Source organism: Tamandua tetradactyla, chromosome 4 (genome assembly GCF_023851605.1).
Source record: "Tamandua tetradactyla isolate mTamTet1 chromosome 4, mTamTet1.pri, whole genome shotgun sequence".
In the NCBI taxonomy this organism is placed as follows: Eukaryota; Metazoa; Chordata; class Mammalia; order Pilosa; family Myrmecophagidae; genus Tamandua; species Tamandua tetradactyla.
This window is the reverse complement of record NC_135330.1, coordinates 176014414-176037080: the sequence shown is the minus strand read 5'-3', so window position 1 is coordinate 176037080 and position 22667 is coordinate 176014414. Positions and strand designations below refer to the sequence as shown.

The 22667-nt window shown below is 35.4% G+C and overlaps 1 protein-coding gene across 1 annotated transcript in view; it reads left to right on the top strand.

Moving 5' to 3' along the window:
- EFNB2 (ephrin B2) overlaps positions 1-22667 on the top strand; it is a 46710-nt gene that overhangs the window by 14182 nt on the left and 9861 nt on the right. Inside the window, exon 2 of the mRNA XM_077158645.1 lies at positions 9193-9476. Within this exon, the coding sequence (XP_077014760.1) occupies positions 9193-9476 (284 nt within the window). The remainder of the gene's footprint in view (positions 1-9192; positions 9477-22667) is intronic.

The window sequence follows — 22667 nt, the reverse complement described above, 5'->3', positions numbered from 1 at the left end:
ACGCTGTCCAGTGTGGAATTTAATATTGTTTTGACTTGTACAGTAATTGTACAATGACAGAGGGAAATGGATTAAGTAAGAATAAAAGTTCACACAACAGCACACACAGACTTTTTCAAATGGGAGCTGGAGTCATTGGGCCAAGAATTGGGTCTTCTAGTTCTGTCATTACAAATTAGAGTTTTATAAATAAAACTTTCCTTTGGACTGTAGTTTACTACTTTGTTTCAAATGTATGCACTGACCATAGATACAGAAGCACTAACGCTATCAGGCCTCACCTTGAAAAGTTGCTAAACTGGTTTGTAGGCCTCTGTGCTTAGAGTGTGTTTGAATTTCTGGGCTTCTCATCTTTCCTTTTCTTGAAAAGATTTTGCTTGTCACTGGTGTGAAGTTTGAAATGTACACCCCCACTCCAACTCTTAGCTCTTGGATTTATAACACTTTAATGGTCCCAAATTGTATAGCCTGCTTTTATGCCCCTTTTCTTTTCCTTGAATAAATCAGGTTCATGTTGCAGATGATACTTGTTTTAGAAAAATGTGAAAGAAGGGGCACCTGTGAAAACAGGCAATTGTTCAACACAAAAACACAATGGAATTAAAGCAGAAAATGGCAATTAAAGCCTCCTATTACTACCTTGCTTCTTGGAGATTTAGAGCCAATGAGAAGATAGTGGACCATTTGCTTGAAGTTTTAAGATAATTACTTGTTACTCTAAGCAGTGGTATCTGGTAACCTAATTCTGTATAAACCTAACACTGTAGCTACACCCCACTATCTCTCTGGTTTCAGAATAAGCAAGTATAGAAACTTGTCCTGATGTTAAAGTGCAAAAGGGGGCAGTAAAGTGCTATTCACAAAAAAAGGAAAATTTTTTTCGCCAGTATTTCTTACGGTGGATATTGGCTAGATCATTCTTGGGCCCCGCTTTTATTTATTCATTTTATAACAAAACTCTTCTGTTTGGAGCATTTAGAGAATATCTTTTTAAGCTGTAGCATTTCAATCTAGCATTAACAGGAATAATGCAAGACTGAATATTTTGCCTGTTTATGAAATGTGCCATCAAATTGACATCACCATGAATTTAAATCATTCTTCAGGAGTATTTATATTCTCAAATACACAGAATGTTTCTGAAAGGAATCTGGCATCTGAGTGAACACATATAAGTCTTGGCCTTTTCCATTAATGCTGCTCTATCTCCATATAAACACTGATGCTTGGGGTTGGTGGTTAAAGGGCACAGGGGAGTCAAGAGTTTGGGCTTTACCCAGAACAGCATGCATCCATGCATCGCTTGTCAAAAGGTAACTAGAAACATCAGCCAACTGCAGCAAACCTGCAGAGTGCTTTTCCTCGTTAAGAATTTCAGACTAACCAATTTACAAACTGGCTTATTTTCTACACTGTAGCCTTTGACATTTAATTAAAAGTGAAACATCTTATGGAAAAAAAATGCATGTTTTCCAAAACATGGTAAGCTCAAAGTCTACTTAATACAGAACACTGGCTTGGGAATAATCCTATCATATTGCATGATTTTCAAATTGCCAGTTTGCTGGGGCAAGCTGATTCTTAAAGCTAGGATTCAGATTCATTGAAATGTTAGATAAATCATATATTTGTGCAGTTCGATGATAAAGCATAAATTGTATCTATCTGTATTTTTTCCATTTATTTGAATAAACAAGCTGTACATTGCTGTGGCTTTGTGAACTCAAGAATTTATTTATTAAATAAACCACAATTTGGGGTGCACAGGTGATTCAGTGGTAGAATGCTTGCCTTTCATGCGGGGGACTCAGGTTCAATTCTGGGACCATGCACCCAAGATAAATAAATAAATTAATTAATTAAATAAACCACAATTCTGACTATAATTATTTAGTTGTTTTCTAAGGGAATGCGTCAAAAGTTAAGAAATCTACAGGGCTTAAATATTTTAAATGCTTATTGTTTAAAGCAGAGTTATGAAATTTCAGGAAAATGATAGAGGTTTTTTTTTAAAGCTATCCTTTAAAAAAATAAATCATCTCCCAGACTGATCACAAAAACATTGAGTGTTTATTGGAGAGAATTTTGAAAAACCCCGCAATTGAAAAAATCCCAGTAAGCCGGCATCCCTCAGCTCCCATCCAGTAGCCCCTAGCTTTCTTCAGCTAAAGTCCCTGAGTATGGCCATCTGTATGAGTTTGTCTCCATGTATCAGCAAAATAAACAGAATAACATAGCACATATTTTACGTATGTGTATATTTTTCAACAGAATTTAACACTTATAATAATCTTATACCCTAATGTGATTTTGAAATGAAAAAAAAAGTATAATTGATTAACCATGGAAAAGTGATATATATTCACTTATGAATCGTACTTTGCTTAGCAACTTACTCCAGAGATAGAAGAACAGAAAGGGTAGGTTTCCCTTCCCACCCCATTACTTATTCAGTGTACATATGCACCAGCATTTATGGCATGATTTGCACTAGTCCTATTACAAGACTAACATGGTCCTATTTCTCAGTTGGATGATACTTGCCATAATTATACAGAAATAGTAAACATTTTATTTAAGTAGATTTTTATGTGCATACTATTAAAAAGAAGTGGCTGTGGATCTGAGCTTGACACATTTTAAATTAGAAGCTCTTGTGCAGCATTTCTAAGAAACACTGTCATTATTTCTGTCTGGTGGGTATTTGCCTGACCCAATTATTTGTTTGGATACCAGCGCACAAAACTGGTCATTCCTGTCTATATCTCTTTATTCCAATCACTTTTATTTTGATATTTTTGCATTTGATTACTGACATAATAATTTGCCTTTGTTTTTAATAGTAATTTTGGCATATTCCCCAATCATTTATTTCTATGTATGCTTTCCTCCAGGAGAATCTTGTCTTCTATTTTTTTTAATGTATATTTGCACAGACCACATCTGCACCAAGTGGCCCTCTCAGTGATTTGGGTATTCTAGATTAACCTACATATTTTGGCCAACCTTGAGCAAAAATGCATGTGTTCTGGTCAGGGGGAAATACAGGGATGGGTAAGGAAGAAAAGGGAAGCGGTGGAAATAGGCTGTGCTTTGGTGGAAGAGAACAATGCAGTTACTGATCCATCACACAGCTATTCCTAAGCATTTAAACCGCCAGCTACCCATGGATCCTCCTAGCATATTGGGCAAGGTTCAAGAATAGACCTGGCAACCACTTGATTTCCCAGGCATACCACGAGACCTGATAATGGAATAACGGGGAACAGAAGATTCTCTATTTCTGGAGTGTGATGTTCTGGTACCTCAAGGAAAATAGTGTGCGGTGACCCAGAGCCCTAAATGGCTGATCTGTGCTTTAAAGATATTATGCCAGTATTTTAAACGAGCATGGTTTTGCATTTGGACTGAAACTTTCTGCTGTATTCTGTTCTCCTAACATTAAGGAATATGGTGTCGAACAATGTGTGTATAACAACAATTTCTGTAATTATGAATTTGAAGATAAAATGTATACTTTAGGTGATGAGATGTTGAATTTAGATTATTAGATTTATTCGACATACTCCATGTGGAAATGTTAGAGTCTAGTGAATAGCTTTTTAAAAAATGGGTTATTTTCTATAAGTGCTCAAAAGCCAAAAGTGGATTCTAACATCAAACCAGTTCACTTTAGGCATGTTAACTTTGAATCTATTTTAGGACTTCCATTTTATTCCAAATTTTATTGTCTTTATATCTGATTTAAAGTCAGATCTATTGTCTTGCTTGGGAATGATTCACTGAGAAAAAAGCCATAGGAGTTGCCTAGTTCTGTCAGTATACCCCACTCTGGTGGCACCTCACCATGGTTTCCACAGAGGCCCTCCCCTTAGAGAATGTGAGATCACATCTCCACTGTGCAGGAAGCAGCCCTTTGCTCCTGCTTCCTGAACCCCTGAGGTTCTACTGGTGGGGAGGAAGGTGCTGTTCTCACATCCCAGGAAGACAGCAAAGTGACTGCTCTGACTTTGAGTAGCCTGCCTCAGAGAGATGGAACTGGCCTGGCTACATTCTTTCTCCTATCTGGGACATGAATCACAGCTGATCTTTTTTGGGATTTATTTTGGATTAAAAGTCAGTAGACTTTATTAAATGATACCTCTAACCACTTCTTGTTTGGGTGAAAATTTAACAAGAATGATCTCCTGCATGTGGAATGGGTTGTAATTGTGTGGGTTTTCTGCTGTGCTATTTTTTATTGCAAGATAAGCATTGTTATCTGAACACAGAAAATAAAGAATCTGTATTTGAGATCCACTATGGAAGGTCAATTTAGTAATTTAAAATTCATCAGTTGTCACCACCATAATTATACTCCTTTTTTAACACTACCAAAGTCAACATAGGATAAGAGAATTATTGAATATTACAAAATATACAGGGCATAAATGTGCTACGTAATCTGATTTATTATTATCTCTAAGCAATCTCAGTTACAAATTCCAAATATAAATGACCTAACTTCAAAAATAGAACTCTGTTCCTGGTGACTTAATTGTAACACGTGGGGTTTCTCGTTTTCCACTTAAAAATATGATTAAGAAATGCAACATTTTATCTCCATGAGCATTTCTACTGTTCTCATACATAAATGGAAAATTGTTCTCTGCAGCCCATCTGCAATATTACATTTAAAATATAAATTCTAGGTAGTCTGTTTCATCCTTACGTTTTGGTTCTTGACCTCCTGGGGCAAAGCATGGATACCAGGTGGCCAGCGTTTATGAGCTGCGGTCTCAGGTGACTACCTCAAAAGAAGCCTCTTTGCTTAGGCACAACTGTGTGCTTGGCATGGGGTTAGACTCCCCGTGGCTCTCCATGGGACACTTGCAAGCCTGCATGGTGTGTTACTTTTCTCTAGATTTTCCTTAACTCTATGGTTAATCTATGAAAAGCTCAATTGAGAAAAAAAATCCATTTCAAAAAAGTAGTTTTAGGCTTTAATGTGATGCAGTGAGAACTGAAAAGTGTGCAGAGAAAAGGGGGCTTTTCCAGCCATTTCTCATATTTGGCACTGGTGTGTCTTCATCTGTTTTGGGTGTTATGTACATGTGTAGGGATTAAATGAAGATAATGTGGTAAAGTGCTTTGAATAGTGCTTAGTAAAGAATAAATGCTCAAAGGCAGCAGTGTTTTTATTATTAGTGATTCTGGAAGGGGTCAATTGTCTTGCATTTTCAATAAGGAGGAATTGTAGGAGATTGCAGATACTCATAAAGCTTCCCAGACAAAAAGGGTCAGAAACTCCATGCAAACCATTCCTTGTTCTCTTGGAAACACTGTTCTACCTGGAATGATATCTACTGTAGATCCCATCTCTATTCTCAGTTTTCCCCCTTCCCACTCTAAATGATTCTATCTCTACAATTCCTATCAGGCCTGTCTATGATCTACTTATAGTTTATGGTACTTAATTTGACTCATATTTATTTGTGCATATTTTAACTTCTGTTTGCACAGCCATTTTTATTATTATTGTTATTTTTAGTAAATATGTTGTTTATTGAGTATCTACTATATTTCAGCCACTTGAACAGTTAGTATTGAATCAGACAGACATGGTACCTGTGTCTGCCCTCAATTTGCTGAATGGTAAATGTTTGATGATCAGGGATAGTGCTCTTAAATGCTTCTGCCACTCAGAATGTCTGGCATAAAACAGGTTGCTTTAGTTGTTTTACTCTCACTACCCTTGTTTGCTCCCCTGCTATTTTAGAAATGGTAAGGGCTCCTGGAAGGTCAAGGGGCTTCTGTGACTATACTGTAGAAACAATAATTAAGACTGCTTTGAGTGTTGGCATGTGCAAGAGATTTGTGCTTTGGACTCTTAGCTCAACCACACTGTTTATCTACTGGGAAACCAGAATCTCATCAATTAAAGTGTCTGGTGTGCTAACCATTTTTAAGAAATATATAAAATATATAAAAAAGTAAACCTTAAGCACTCAGGTGTTGGGTCCTTTGGTATTGATTTAAATAAAGAAGTAATAATATTTTAATGCATTCTTGAAACAATTTCTTTTTCAAGCCAAAGGGTTAAATTCTTGCCTCGCTTTTTGTCAAATATATTCTGAAAAATGGATTGACATTTTTTGAAGCATCAAGAACAGTGACTATTGTCAGGACTTACTTTTTATGAGTGTATTAATTTAAATATGTGTATTAAAATTTGAGATTCTTCCCTTCCTTTTCATTTTGATAAGCCATCCCATGGATTATGCCACTCCACCCATCATTCCCCCATCACTGAAGTTTACAGTTTAATAATAAATAATCTTGATCACGTTTGGGTTGCATACATTGTAAGCTTTACATCAAGTCTGATTTGTTTGCAAAGTGAGCTAAAGCCTCATTAAATTATTTATGTGGCCGATGCCATCTGAGATATGTATTAAAATGTGGAGATCCTTGGGGCCAAGTGGGCAGTGTGTCTTATGTTCTTGATCTCACCCATCAGCACAGCAAAAGTGTAACTCAGAGTTGGTGAGTGAAGAAAGAGTCATGAGGAGTTACTTAAATGGGTGGGGAGGAAATCTCCAGTGAGTCTTTAGTTAAGCAGGGAAAAAAAAAAACTTCATAAGGCAAACAGGATCTGAGGAGCATTTTGCATGAAGAAAGAGCTTAGGGAGGTGAACTTTAGACATAGAGTATGATGTGGGAGAATTCCATGATGTCTGCAGATTGCCAGGTTAAGGGAGCAGGGTATAGGGTGATGGAAGGGGAGAGATGATGAATTTCCTGAAAAGATTTGAATGGATGGACAGGAAAACAGGCATATTTAGCTTGTTAGGGTCTGATTTATGATGCCTGGGCAAGACCCCAGAGAAATTAATAAGTGGCCAAAATTGATTGGTGTGAACATCAGTGCTTTGACAGGACCGATAGGTCCATGCACTGAGGCCAGAGACCACAGTTGTGATTTAGAAATACTTCTATTAATAACGGCTAACATTTTTCCTGGTGTATGTCCTGTGCCAGCCCCTGAAATGGAACACATTAACAGATAGAAAATGACTGGGAATATGAGTAGGGTGGGGAATCCCAGGAAGAAATGGGCCTCTGGATCTTCCATGCTGTGAAGATTTCCTAAAAAGGTGACAGAATAAGGAAGAATGAGAAAAAAGATATGCCAGGAAGATGAGAGCTTTAATGCTCGCCATATTTAATTTGTACTGACTTGACAATGTTTCTTAACCACAGCTACATATCAAATCACTTGGGGGAGTGGATGCGGGGCTGGTGTTAAAAAACTTAAAAAACTTCATTCACAAAAATTCTGTTCAGTCTAGCTCATGAGAGACTAGACTTGAGGGTTAAAATCAAGGTAGATGGGTATTTTGTGTTTTATGTACAAAAAAAATGAAATTGCCTAGAGATGATACATTGGTATTTAGGAACTTAAAGAAATAACCTTGGTAAGCCTTTCAGTTTCCAGGTGGTGAGTTTTAGAAGGACCTCTTCAAAAAACCGTAGAAATGGACAAAAAAAAAAATCACAAGACAGGCTATATTACTAAGTGGTGATCAACCTTTGTCATAACTTCTAAAGAATTTTTCAGTGGAACACACATCATTGTTTTAAATTTGTCATTGTTATGAAAATATTCATTTTGAGATGTACTTCACAGATTCTTATGTTAGATTGTTCTAGTTAACTTTCTAAATGTAATATGTCCTTGTTAGAGGAACTTATCAAAGAAATTACATATTACAAAATAACACAATCCCAAGAAAGAATGACATGCCACTTTATGCAACATATAATTTTCCCTACAATAAGGAATATTGTTTTTTTGTTTTTTGCCTGGGCAGACACCGGGAATAGAACCCAGTTCTCTGGCATGGCAGGCGAGAACTCTGCCTGCTGAGCCACCGAGGCCCACCCAAGAGTATTGTTTTAAAATATGAATCTATAATATAATCTTTGATATAGCTATGCTGTTACATAACCAACCTAATGTACTTTTCTGAAAATTGATAACATTCATTAGCATAAATCATAAGCTATTCCCTCAGTATGAATTTGAAATTGGGGGGTGTCATCACCCTTTTCTTTTTTAAATCTCTTAGTGAATTATGACCCACTAATCGTCATGGCTGGTGGGCTTCTCTGATTAAATAAAGGATTGGATTGGAAGGATTCAGATGAAATGCTTTGTTCTCAGGCTTTAATATTTTAATGAGCCTGCAGGCTTGGCTGCTTACAAACTGAGCTGGGATTTCTAAGTATGTTGTTAGTGTTAGCACTTGTAGAAGGATGTTCATTAGGAAGCTCTTGTTTCAGTTTCTCAGAGAAACTCCCCATTAACAAAGATCTTTCAGCAGCATGGCTAGCAAGGAAGAGAAGAGGAAGGAGGGAAGCTTTTTAGCTGTAAGCATTAAGGGGTTATTGTATCAGTAGTTTTCGTTCTAAAGATTTGCTTCTAAGAATTAATTGGAGCAAATACATCTCAAGGGGGAAAAGAAAAAGATTTGTAAAGTAAGGACAGTAGTTGTTGTCCTTGCAACTGGAGGACTCTTCATTTTGCAGCTGAATCAATACTACAACTAATTATTTCTGGTTATCTTTTATGGGTTTGTAAGACATTTCTTTTGTTCAGTGCAATAAAAAACCCATTGTTTGATCAGTGACTGACTAATTATGATAAGTAATTTGAAACATTCTTGATGAAACTTGTCTGTTAATTAACATCAACAGCAAATGGAAAATAACAGGACAACAAAGTATTAGTGCATCCACTGTTCCCTCAAATTGATGAAATCTCTGTGTGGCATGCTCAATAAACTAAAGCTGCCAATGGTTAAAAAATAACAAACATGTGGGAACGTCTGACTCACTACAGAGGAAAAGTTATTGTAAAGTTACACAAAAGGAGTACTGAAATTTTATAAGTGAGGGGGTGGTAAAGAAATGTCAGCAGGTTGAATGACCCTATTGCTTAAAGAGAGTGGTTTCTTTCTTTCATTTTTTTTTTTAACTTAATTCCTAAATACATTCATTCCATGGAGATATGAACTAATATTTTTGGTGAAAAAAAATGTGTGACCCTAAAAAATGGTAATTTTGAATTATTAGTGTTGTCTAGCTATATTGCAACATTATTACTGTTAATTTTTATTAAACTCAATGGCCATTTTTTTTTTATTTTAGATTTCTACCTGGACAAGGATTGGTACTATACCCACAGATAGGAGACAAATTGGATATTATTTGCCCAAAAATGGACTCTAAAACTGTTGGCCAATATGAATATTATAAAGTTTATATGGTTGATAAAGACCAAGCAGACAGATGCACTATTAAGAAGGAAAATACCCCTCTTCTCAACTGTGCCAGACCAGATCAAGATGTAAAATTCACTATCAAGTTTCAAGAATTCAGCCCTAACCTCTGGGGTCTAGAATTTCAGAAGAACAAAGATTATTACATTATATGTAAGTATAATTCTATCTATTTTATAGAAAGTAGAATAAGCTAAATAGGTTTGTATCCATTTTTGTTTTCATAAAATTATTGTGGAAAATAATTTGGTGAGACTCTTTGCTGAGCAGTCGTTCACTTTTTTGAGTAGTCGTTCACTTTTTTGAAGAAATCTTAATTGAATTTACAACTCTGTCATAACAGTATTGGTTAAATATAAGTACCAAAAGGGGAAAAAACCTCCTAGAGTTTTTATAGTATTGACATAAGAGTAGATATGAATATACTCAGCAATTCTGACAAAAACATATTTAAGGACCATTGGTGAGATTTTGCAAGGTAAATCCTATGCAATACTTTTCTATTTATCTATCCATTCATCTATCCATCCCCTCATTCATTTAGTATTTACTCTGGGCCAGATACTGCTAGGGATTCAACAGTGAACCAGATCTTATGGCACTCTTTCTTGATATAATTACTATTCAGAGAAGTTGGAACTCACAAGGTCAAAGGATGAAAATTACAAGTAAATCACAGTTATACATGGACACATTTAAAATCAGATTTAGAATAATAAAACAAAACTTGGCTTTGCTCAATGAATTACTTGTTTTTAAATCTCTTTGTCTCTGTAAGTGTTTGACACATTATTTCAGAAACAGACACTGTGTGTCCTTTGGGTCATGGCTGAAGCTAATCAAAGCTACTTTAATTGATGAGGCTTTAAAATCAAATGATGTACATACATTGAGTACATACCTACTATGTGCAAATCATGTTTTGGCCCCAGGCAGAGTTAAGCATCAGCAGAAAACCAGGATCTTTCGCAGGGCCAAAGTATTTTGTCAAAATGGAGTCTAGATTATTGAAACAGCTCTTCTTATCATTTAGGCCATGAAATACTGTTTTAAGAAAACATCTTTGGTTTAAAATTGTACTCATAGTTGGGTTTAATTCTCCATTCTTTTGTTACCATACACTTCAGTTCATTAGGGAATGCTGAACTGCTATCTACTGGTTAGTTTCCCTTTACCACTTGGTGGTCCGTTGAAACTGGCCTTTTCAACATAGTAAGCTACTATTTAGAGCACAGAACCAATCATCCACTGATTACTTTAGTAGTGCTCAATTATATATATATATATATGTATGTATGTATGGATGTATGTATTACTACATTAGTAATGGAAACAAAGATTGTTATAGCCATCTGATCAATGGAAGGTGTTGTTGTCTTTTGCTGTGAACCTAAAATGTCAGAAACCTGTTTTTAAGCTAATGTGATACTTAGAGAGTAGCTTACTAAGAATTAAAAAAAACAAAGTAAAAGAAAGTGGTAGATTATGTAAAGAAATAATTATCATAAAAGGAAAATTAAAGCATTCTGAGAGATAAAACAAACAGATGGTGTAGTAAAATGTACAAGACAATAGTGAAATCTTTGAAAATATAAAATAGTGACTAGATAAAATAAATGGAAACCTTAAGCTTTTGGAAGCCTAACTTGGTGTATTTTTAAAAGAGAGTTTATAGTAAGATTGTTTACCATGGACTCTAATGCTTAGCATAGAAGTTATAGCAAACTGAAAGTGACAACAGATGAATAAGTAAGAAGCTCAGTACTCTTGGGTAGGATGGGAGGAAAAATGTGGAGGGTGCCTGAAGAGTGGACTTAGTAGAACATCAGATGTTCTATGATTTTTAATTTATGTCACTAAAACTGTGGATGCAGCCTGAGTCCACTGATTGGCTCTTCCATGGCAGTAGGTCAACAGCCTTACACAGTCCTTCTTGTTGCTTGAGGTTATGATAGTAAAGAAGTCCGTGTAAATTCTAAGTTCTACTGAGTATAGAGATGGAATTTCAGTAAATATTATGGATTTAGCTTTTACTCTGAAATAATATGTAAGATATGCAAATAGATAAATGGTTTACCAACATCTTTTTATTTAATGTTGCGAGTCTTTAATAATACTTTTTATCAATACATGGCAGATTTATATTTAGAAGCACAATTTAAATTATTAATCTACACAATATGGCATCTTATATTTATCTGTTTTTAAAAACTCATTTACCATTAACAGGTTCATTAGCAGGGCTGAGCTACTCTGACCTCCAGAACTCTACTTACAGTTATAATTTATAGTACAAAAGCATGTAATAGCCTGGGATGAAATAGTCTTTCTTAAAATAGAGTTCAGGGTTTCAAATTTGAAACAATGAGGGCCTGTTTGAACATTACTGGTTGGGTGATTTGTCGCACAACTGGGTAAAGGGCCTAAGCCTCAGAAATTTGCTGGGAAGTCCACTGAGACATTCAAGAAAGCATTAAAAGACTACCATTACATTACAGAAGTAGGAAGTCATTTCACATAGTTGGGAAAATTTAAGAGTCATTTTTCACCCACCCCACAGCAAAGCTCATTGGCACACATTTCCCTTGAAAGGAAATGGGAGATGAGAAGAAATAACTTCAAAATAGGTTTTTTTTAATTTATAGTTGACTTTCTTTTGCTTTTTCAAGAATCCAAAGGCATCAAAACAATTAATGGAGTTTCCAGAGTCACTACGTTCCACATCAAATGATCACACACATACACAGAAAAACCATACTCTACACTGTTTTGAGGAAAATGAAAGGAAAGTGTTTGAAGATAGTAATTTTGGTATCAATAGATTCATAAAAGAGTATTATACCAGGTAGCATGAGGGAAAATACTCAAATTTAGAAGTATATCTTTATTATTAAAATGTGATTCACTTTGAGACAGTAGATACTGATATTTGCATTGTAACAATATAAACATGTGTTTAACTCCCAACTTAGTGTCTAGTTGGTAAGCACCTTCATAACCAAGGGTTTTATTATTAGTATCATCATTATTATGTGCTGGCTTCTTTCCATGGGAGGGATTAAGGGAAAAGAATTTGGAGTAGTGTTTGATTGCCGTGGTTGGGAAAAATCCAAATCCCCAATGAACTGAATGGTGTTGGGTAATTTGGCAAATGAACAGTGTTTGAAGAGCGCTAGGCCAAGCCAGCAGAGACTATAATTTCAGTTCTGCCTAATGAGAAAGACACTATTTCTTTAAACTTTATTTCCTTCTCTAGAAAGTGCTTTCTTTGTGGTTGGTTTCCTGATTGATGATTGAGGTCTCTTTCCTTCACCACACAAATCTAACATAGGATTTCTTGTTGGTGTATTTTCCAATTGAAATGAACAGGATCTGCTGTAAATTCTTTAGAGACATTTAATTTTATGTGTAGTGTTATTAGATATAAAATATAGTTATCACACTTTTAAGTTTTAGAAGTAAATATTAGTTAATTAGAACTGTCTTTTTAAACCTACCCAGTATCCACTAAATTCTAAAGCAAATTATATGACAAACTGATATGCATCCTCATTAATTCTTCTCATAGATGATTATTTCTTTGACACGTGGCAAAATGATATATATGGATTTTCTTAATGTTTAGAATTGACTTTTTCAAGTGACCTATTTTAGTAATTAGCTTTGGCCCTAATGCACATGGTAAAATATCCTAAATAATCCCAAAGTGGGGATGCTATGTCTTTAATTGCCTTCAAAACATAGTAAGCATTTTCTGTAACCTATAGTTAATTTATTACAATTTTAAAAGTAAAAAAAAAAAATGAAGTTTATGAAATTAGCTATCTGTTTCAATGCCCATTTTCAAGATAATCTGTCTTAGACATGTAAACATTTGTTGGAAAGGCATCCCAACTGAACTATTTTCTCAACCTTCATTCATGTTTGTATCACAAAATTTTCTTTTAGGCACTCTCAGTGCTTCATTTACAATTTTGTTTTTTTAGAGATAACAAGCCCGAGCTAAATGAATCAGCAATTTTGGGGTGTTTTGACCCATCACAGACAGCATCCTCCCTTGTGAATGTTCTGTGGGTTGGCTATCCAACCTTAGCATAAAACCTTGCAAAATGCCTGTAAAGTGGTTTTCATCATACTCTCAGATGTGTGTGCAGAGATGAACTGAAATGAATGATATTGGTTATACTTTTGAAGTAAAACCTCGCCACAACAGAACCATTAGACTAAGAAAGCCAGATTCTTATAAGCATCTTCCAACTTAGCATCATGTGGCCGTTGCATTATTTTGCTGCAAATCCACAGGAAGACAGCCAAGAGATGTTCCTGTGATATAGTCTTAATGTTATCATTTCTAAAGACTGTTTGGTTTAAAGTTGTCCTGCAACACACACTCAGCAGTGGGCACATTGACCCTTCCCAGAGCCATCCCTCACTCTCCACACATTGATAAGGTCATCCTTGAGAATCACTGGTATCTGAATGAGTTTTCCTTTGTGTTTTTACTGACTGTACTTTAATCTCTTGCCCATAGCAATATATATAGGAGCTTTCAAATGTCCTTTTACATATATATGTATATTTCTTTTAGAATATATAAAAATGTGTGACCTCAATAAGGTGATTATGCGCTTTATTTGGTGAGTTATGTATGATAAATATAGCAAAGGTTACATTTCCATCATTAAATATAATCTGGTTTGGTGATGTGGCAACATGAGCATGTCAATTATGTCCTCTTGCTTAAGTATGAGAATATGTTTGATACCTTGTATTTAATTGCTAAATTCAAACATTTTAGCACCTTTTTGTTTTTAACCTACAAATGTCATCTTTGTAATTAAATGTTCATTAAAGTCCTGCCAATTTTTTTAGTGTTTGGAGGATGTATACACACATACACATTAACACACACATACTCTACTTAGGGCAAAAGATTAATATAGTAGAAGAAAGGTCCCGGTTTTGACAGACCTCAATTCTTGAATGTCATTTGAAGAGTAATTTAACTCAATCTCTTCATCTGTAAAATGGGATAATGATAGTACTTACCTTACAGGGTTGGTGTGAATTTAAATGGGGTAATATATGTAAAGTGCTTCCATGGTTGGCACAAAGTAAGTACAACTAAGAGTTAACTTTGGAGTAGGGGAGAAAGCAGGAGAGAGAAGACTAGAGGCTAATGCATGCTTTAGTGCAAGCTGGAGGGCCTAGGGAAATATGGGTTCAAAAAGTATAATTTATTTGAAAACTCTCCATAAAATAAAACTCCAGACAGTTTACAAGTTTCAGTAATGCCACATAATTTAATTATAAGATCTTCCTTCTTTGTCTTCTTTGGGTGTTATAAAAGTTCTTTTGTCCTTGGGCTTCTCTTACCGCGAAACATGCATTTATGTATCTTTTTTGTTCCTTGAATCGTCCAAGCTTGTTAGCAGATCCTTTGTAAGACCCAAATGAGACAGACAGGGGAGGAGTCTTCACATACATATAATCATTCTTCCCACTTTTCCATTTAACCGATCTTGCCAGGACTTTTTCTCAGGTCCCTGTTACAGAAGTAAATGCTGTATTTGTATTGATGATTTCAGCAGCGTGTATTGTATAAATGTTCTGCAAGCATTTATAATGTATGAAAAAAAGAGAATTGCCTTGTCACTGTGACTAGCTGGGAAGGTACATTATTCCATTAGTCTGATGATTATTAACGCATTGTTTCTATTCTTGCCTGTAATCTGAAAATACTCAGGTCAATTTCTGACTGTATTGAAGGTTCTCCCAGAGTCTGTCAGTAAGACTCCTTATTGAATTTAATCTGAATAAAGCTAAATTCTTTACTTAAGGAAATCTCAGTGTCTCCTTAATTTGAGATCGTGCTGAGAAAGCTCTGGCTTGCCGGTCTAATGAAGTCGTGGTCATTGGGATGTTTATCCTGCATCACTTAAAGTTTAGAAGATATTACGGTTGTTTTAACTGAGACTCTGTTCACACTGAACAACTTCACCTAGGCAGTGGTGACAGCTTATCTCATTTAAAGCTAGACAGAGCTAGTTTATGTGTACCATTTACTTAGCATCCCCCCCGGCAAAAAAAAGTGATGAAAGAATAAGATGACTGATTCTTAAAGTGATGGGAAGCTGTCGAACGAGGGGAAAAGACTAAAAAACTTATTTGCGAAATAAATGTAAGAGCTGACAGGAAATGAAAGAGATTATTTAGATGAAAAGTAATACTTTTTAAGAAGTGCTCAGAATAAAACTACCTTTAATATTTCATAAAACACATCTTAATATCTTTCACTCCTATATGTATAGCTTTTTAAATGTTCACTTAGATTTATAAATATTTGAACAATACCAGAGACCCAGTTCAAGCTTAGAACCTTTCTTAATAACCTTTAAATATTTATCATGAAGATCAAAATTAAAGCATAATGAAACACTTTTTTTTTTTTTTTTTGAAAAAGCCGAGAGGCATAGACAAACATAAAAAGATTTGTTTGAGTTCTTAAGAGTCAAGCATTTGCTCCTCAAATTCTGAAATCTCAGGCTGGGTGTTTTGATGACTTACCAAAGTGTTGTAAGCTTCACATAAACAGTATCTGACTTTAGATTCTTAAAACACAGGTGATGGAAGTATTCTTATTACTGTGAGAGAAAAGAACTTTAGAAAGGATGAGTAGCTTAGTACAGTTCACAGGGCCATGAAATGTCAGGGCCAAAATCCAAACCAGAGCCATTGGCCCCTTAGACCAGCGTCCTCGGGGTATGACCCAGCACGGAGGTGCACAGCAGGTGTCAGTGCTAATGAACCCATAGCAAGCAGATTGGGACTGGAATAACTAACTGGCACTCATACTCCCCCAATGGCAAACTAAGAAAATTCTACAGGAATTTTATTAGTAGGAAATGAGAAAGGGTTGTTGGGGAAAATGTAGTGGTATAGCAATTTGTGAGATCTTAGAAATTTTCTTTTTTTTTTAAACGACTATTTATTAGTCATGAATTCCATTTCTCCAATAGGACTATGTATGCCGCTTTGTGTTTTTAAAACATTATCAAGTACTTTGAGTCTATCAATAGGAAGTTGCTAAATAGCAAAATTATAAAAAATAAAAACCTCTACCCAAAAGTACAAATACAGGCAGTGTAAGATTTCAGTTTTCCTTAGCTAAGTACAAGTTCTACCTACAGTTGTTTGTTTGTTTGATTGGTTAATTGGTTGGTTGATTGACAAAAGCTCTGGCAGAGGCATGTCTGATCAAATGATAGAGGAGCCTGGCTGTGTGTTCCTAAAAGATAGTTATGCTACCCAAATGGCTTTTTGCATTAGTGATGCAGCCCAGTTTTGTTGTGCTTGATGTTAACTCAGGAGATGAAGGTATCCTTTTATTGAAGCAAACATGTGGAAAATTGCTCTGGATTCTTGGAGTATAAAACATCTCCCTTGAAAGGAATAAAGTTCATCTGTAGGGCAAATTCGTACAGGGGCATGTTTTTTGGGGTTACTGCTGGTCTCTAGATGGTCAAAACAAATAACATCATGTCCATCTAAACTATTATACCACACAAGTGGCACATTTTCTCATCTGCAGTGTTATATTCTAAGCTGTCAACAGACATTAATTCAGTCACTGGTGAAGTTCTATCACCAAGAGATGAACTCTGCCTCAGATTGATATTTTCCACTTCAGTGCCACTCGTCTCGCAATTATGGGGTCATTAATATCATTGCGCGCAATTAGTGACAGTAGAGTGAGCAAGAGGTTTGTGGGTTGTGACTCCCCCTCCTTCATACGAACCTTTTATACTCTGACCCTTTCTTATCTAGCCATTTCCATATCTGCGCAAAGATATTTTAATGATTAAGACTTTTAAAACTTGGGACCTGAGGATGGATTGTGTACTAGAAATAATTCACTTACGCATGCTTCTTTATAGTTCAGAGTATTTTCCTTAGAAATTATCACTATCTCTTGACTAGGAAGTCTCATTTAAAAGAACCTGAATGCTTAAGCAAAGCCAGTATAGAATAGGGAATTATGTTTTATCTTTAAAACTCATGACATTCTTTTTTATTTTTAAATGTAGGTTTGGCCAATACTATTGAGGTGGTCACCTGACCATCTATTTTTAAAACACAATTCCTCTTTATTCGGAGGTTTTGGCCCACAGTAATATTGACTCATGTTTATGGGTTATTTTTTTTTTTACCGTTGACTATCATGTTCTCACTATATTAACTTTGTCTGAATCACTGCGGCAATAAGAAAAACACTCCCTTAAAGTTTACTTGATGAAAAGCTTTTCTATGAAATGTTGAATATTTTTTTCTTAATGAGAGATTCTACCTGCATAAATCATCATAACTTTTAGCAATAAAATCTGAGACTTATAAAGGGATGTTTTTCCTCAACAGAATTCATTAAAAATAAAGACACCAAGATGTTATAAGGAATATTTTGAAGGGAAATAAAATAAATTGCTCCATAAATACTCTCATGCATTAAGCAAGCCTCTAGTAGGAAAGGGACAGGTAATTCATTGCCCACACTGTTTGATCTTTCTCCGAGAATTATTAGTGTACTGGATTCAGCCTGGATGGTATTTCTTTCCTTGATATATATCCCCACCCATATGTGTATAGACACACACACACGCACTGCTTTTTCCCTTCCTACCTTATCACTTTGGTTGAGTGAATCTGATAACTTTTTTTTAGGTGGCATCTTTTTTCTTTTTTTTTAATTAGAAAAATAGTAGATTTACTGAAAAATCATGTAGAAAATACAGAGTTTCCATACAGTCCCTTCCTTCCCTCCAAAACTGATAAGGGCTATATTATTAAAATAACTCGATGCTTAGCATTTTTGCTGATTTTCACTTATTTGATCTTTGTATACAGTTTTTAAGAAAATATTTTTACTGAGAAATCTTCACAAAGTTCCATCCATACATGGTGTATAATTAATGGCTTGCAATATCATCACATAGTTGTGTATTCATACCATGATCATTTTTAGAATATTTGCATCATTCCAGAAAAAAGAAAAAAACTCCTACCTCCGATATCCCTTACCCCTTCCTCTCATTGACTACTGGTATTTCAATCTACCCAATTTTTTACCCTTTATGCCTTCCCTATTATTTATTTATTTTTTATCTTTATTTTTTTGCTCATCTGTCCATACCCTGGATAAAGGGATCATCAGACACAAGGTTTTCACAATCACACAGTCACATTATAAAAACTGTATTGCCAATCATCTTCAAGAATCAAGGCTACTGGAATACTGCTCAATGATTCCACTCCAGTACACCACAGACTGAAAAGGGGTATCTGTACAATGCATAAGAATAACCTCCAGGATAACCTCTTGACTCTGAAATCTCTCAGCCACTGGAACTTTATTTTGTCTAATTTCTCTCTTCCGCTCTCTTCTAACTCTGCATCACAGGTACCACATTAAATACCCAAAGTTTATGGGAAACTGAGGAACTTCAGGACCAAGTTATAAAAAAATCGCTCATTATCTAAGAATTTAGAAATAACAGTTACAACTCCTGAATATATGCTGTAAGAGCTTACAATCTAGGATCCTTTACAATAGGCCCCAACCTGCTAAATCATGCTCTCGAATTCAATTCACCAAGTTTGTACATTATAATTAGTTCATATGAGTGAGGCATGATAATGTTGATCTTTTAGTTTCTGCCATTTCATTCAACATACTGTTCACTCACCTGCTTGCATGCCTCATAACTTCACTCCTTCTTGCAGCTGCTCTGTAGTCTGTTGTATGCATACACCACAGGTCCCCCTTCCTTCCCTTAGTCGTTGTACCCTTAGGCCATCTCCAATCCATTGCAAATCTTGAACACTGCCACCATAAACACCAGTATGCAAATGTCCGTCCATGTCCCCACTCTCAGTTTCTCCAGGTATATACCGAGTGATGGGGTTGCAGGATCATGTGGCAACTCCACCCCTAGCCTCCTGGGGAACCACCACGCTGCCCTCCAGAGAGGCCATACCTCTCAGTTTCCCTACCGGCAGTGAATAGGTACATCTCTTTCTCCACATTTTCTCTAGCACTTGTTTCTTTGTATACAGTTCTTAATCATTAAGAGATTGTATAAGGAAACTATAAAAGATTTTCTTATGTTCTAGATGTGGTGTTTATTTCTTTATATTGTTATTGTTCTCTCTATGATTGACCTCCATCAATGTCCAAGTTTCATATATTATGTTGGCACTTTCTAATTCAATTCTACATAGTATCCTCATATCTCCCCTCTTGCCAACAGAGAATGGCTAAGTAATTTATGTCCTTAAAATCTTTTATTGAACATACAAGCAAGAGCAGATTACTAAACCATTTCAAGATTGTTACATTTTTAAAAATTCATCTTCTCTTATTTCTGAGCTGCCAATAGAATATCCTATCATTGTTTATGCTGAACTTTTGGAACTGAGGGCATAAATTATACTGTTTTATTCCAGAGCATCCATTTATACTTAATGCATAGGATCCTTAGTAATATTTTAATGGTACAAAACAGGAAGGAAGACCTAAATTATGAAGATCAATTTTAGAATTCAGTTTTCTAAATTGTTCTGTCTAGTGATGGAACTAATTAATAACATTGTATAGGAGTCATTGAGGCTAAGCCAGTTATTACTCCTCAATGCATGACTTACTACTTTAAATTTTCAAATACCACCATAGAAATGTGCTTTTAATTCAAGCTATTTTTCCTATCATACTTGAACAATATTTCCTTGGGGAGAAACCCACACATCCTAAATCACTGATAGTTGATGCTGTGTTTGTGGTATGGACATTCTCCACACAAAATTAAAGAGTTCATTAAGCTATCTCATTAAGTAGTTGTTTAAAAAAATGCTTTGGTGGATATGTTTCCTTTTTAAAATAGTTTCCTTTGTATTTTTTAATTAATTAGCTTTAAGCCAAAGGCATTTACTTTTGGCATTCAGTAAACATTATCATTTCCATGTTTAGATATTTTCTCTTATTAGTGTCTTCTAAAGAATAACCATACTACCCAAGACATCAAACTAAATTAATTTGTTCTAGAAATCGAATCCCTGTTTTTATTTTTAAAATTTTTATTAATAAACCAAACAACATACAATATGACTTTCTTTTTTTCATCACATAGTTGTATATCCATCATCATGATCATTTCTTAGAATATTTGCATCAATTCAGAAAAAGAAATAAAAAGAAAACAGAAAAAAAAATCATACATACCATACCTCTTACCCCTCCCTTTCATTGAGCACTAGTATTTCAATCTACTAAATTTATTTTAACATGTTTCTCCTATTATTTATTTATTTTTAATCCATATATTTACTCATCTGTCTAAAGGTAGATAAAGGAAGCATCAGACACCAGGTTTTCACAATCACACAGTCACACTGAGAAAGCTATATCATTATACACTCATCTTCAAGAAATGTGGCTACTGGAACACAGCTCTACGTTTTCAGGCAGTTCCCTCCAGCCTCTCTGTTATGCCTTAACTACAAAGGTAATATCTATTTAATGCTTAAGAATAACCTCCAGGATAACCTCTTGACTCTGTTTGGAATTTCTTAGCCATTGACACTTTATTTTGTCTCATTTCACTCTTCCCCTTTTCAGTCAAGAAGGTTTTCTCAATCCCTTGGTGCTGAGTCCCAGCTCATTCTAGGATTTCTGTCCCACGTTGCCAGGAAGGTCCACACCCCTGGGAGTCATGTCCCACATAGAGAGGGGGAGGGCAGTGCGCCTATCCTTTGCGGGGTTAAGTTTCATATGAACAAACCCCAAGAGTGGTGTCTCACCCTATTGCTTTGGTGCCCCCACTGCTTGTGAGAATATCAAGAATTCTCCACTTGTGAATCCCTGTTTTTTATAATACATGTTTTGAGTTTGAGTTCCTATCAGGGAGTTAAGTAGATAAACCTTAGCTTCCTGGATTGTTTGTTCACATTAAATAATCACATTTTTATCAGCCTCCTGTTTTTCAACTTACATACCTCATTCTTTTTATTTTTGACACCACAAATTTTGATAGCACTGGTAAAAGAAAACTGTAACCTAGTGTGTGTTTCATGTTTATTTTTAATGCATGGCTTTACTTTCCATGTTTCTCACTTGATTAAATGCTATTTTTTTCAGCTCGTCAGTTTGCCAGGCTTCTGCTTCTTCCGAAGTCTGTGTTGAATGTAAGGAGGCTGATTTGTTATTCTGTGTGGGAAGCCTGGCCTAAGAAGTCACAATTTGGCAGAGCTAGCATGTGGTGACATCATGGAAAAGAATAGTGCATATAGAAGATGATATTGATAGAGGATTTTCTTGAAATACCATTTGTTTCTTGATCAAATGAGAGTGAACTGTGTCAAGTGCAGCTTCATGTATAGACAAGGTCTTTTATTCTTACTAGAATATTGAATGTCTGGCTTTTCTGAGCCTGTACATTTTTTATTATCTTTGATAAAAGATGAAAGATTTTGACTATCTTTGATAAAGTTGATGTAAGTATTTGCTTTCATGTATTGATCAGTCCCCCCACTCACCCCAGCCCCCATACCAATAAGGTACATTTTAAAATATCTTGAAATGTCTTCTAGAATATTAGTACATCTTAACATTTTATTTTTTGCATCATAACCTAAAAATTTTGACTTAATAATGGTGCTATGAATATGCTATTATTCTGTAGAGTTTTTTTGTACTGCCCTCATCCTTAATTTCCTTGTGACTAAGACTCATATATCGGCACAAATCCAGCAGTTTAATTCTCCATCTGATTAGTACAGTGTTGCCAATGTGATGGACTAGAAATAGCCATGATCCAATGGCACAGTTTAGCCTCCTCGGGAGCAGAGCAATACAAATCAAATGAAGACATGTTAAAAGTAGTATTACTTCCTCTCTGTGGGAACTGTCTAAAAGACACAGACAGAAATAGTCTTGCCGTCTTGGACTGTTTTAGGCATTGATTTATCTTTTTCCACTTCTGATAACCAGTGTACTATTCCCAGTGAGTAAGAACTGCAGATAAGTACAAATGCAAATAAATGAGAAACCTCAGGTGCTGGCAGTGTCATTCTCAAATGTGCTAGAGAAATTTAGGCAGCCTGAACTCGGGGTACTTTTTGCTGAGCCATGCTCTCCACTGGAAATTGTGTCGTGGGGGCGAGGGTGGGGGTGTATACTAGTGATTTCAGTATACTCTGTATATAAAATTAGATCTCCCAAGCAAAAGCTTTTAAAAGCTGGCTATAAAATGCCCACGGATCTTTATTAAACCTCTTTTCCAACTAGATGGAGAA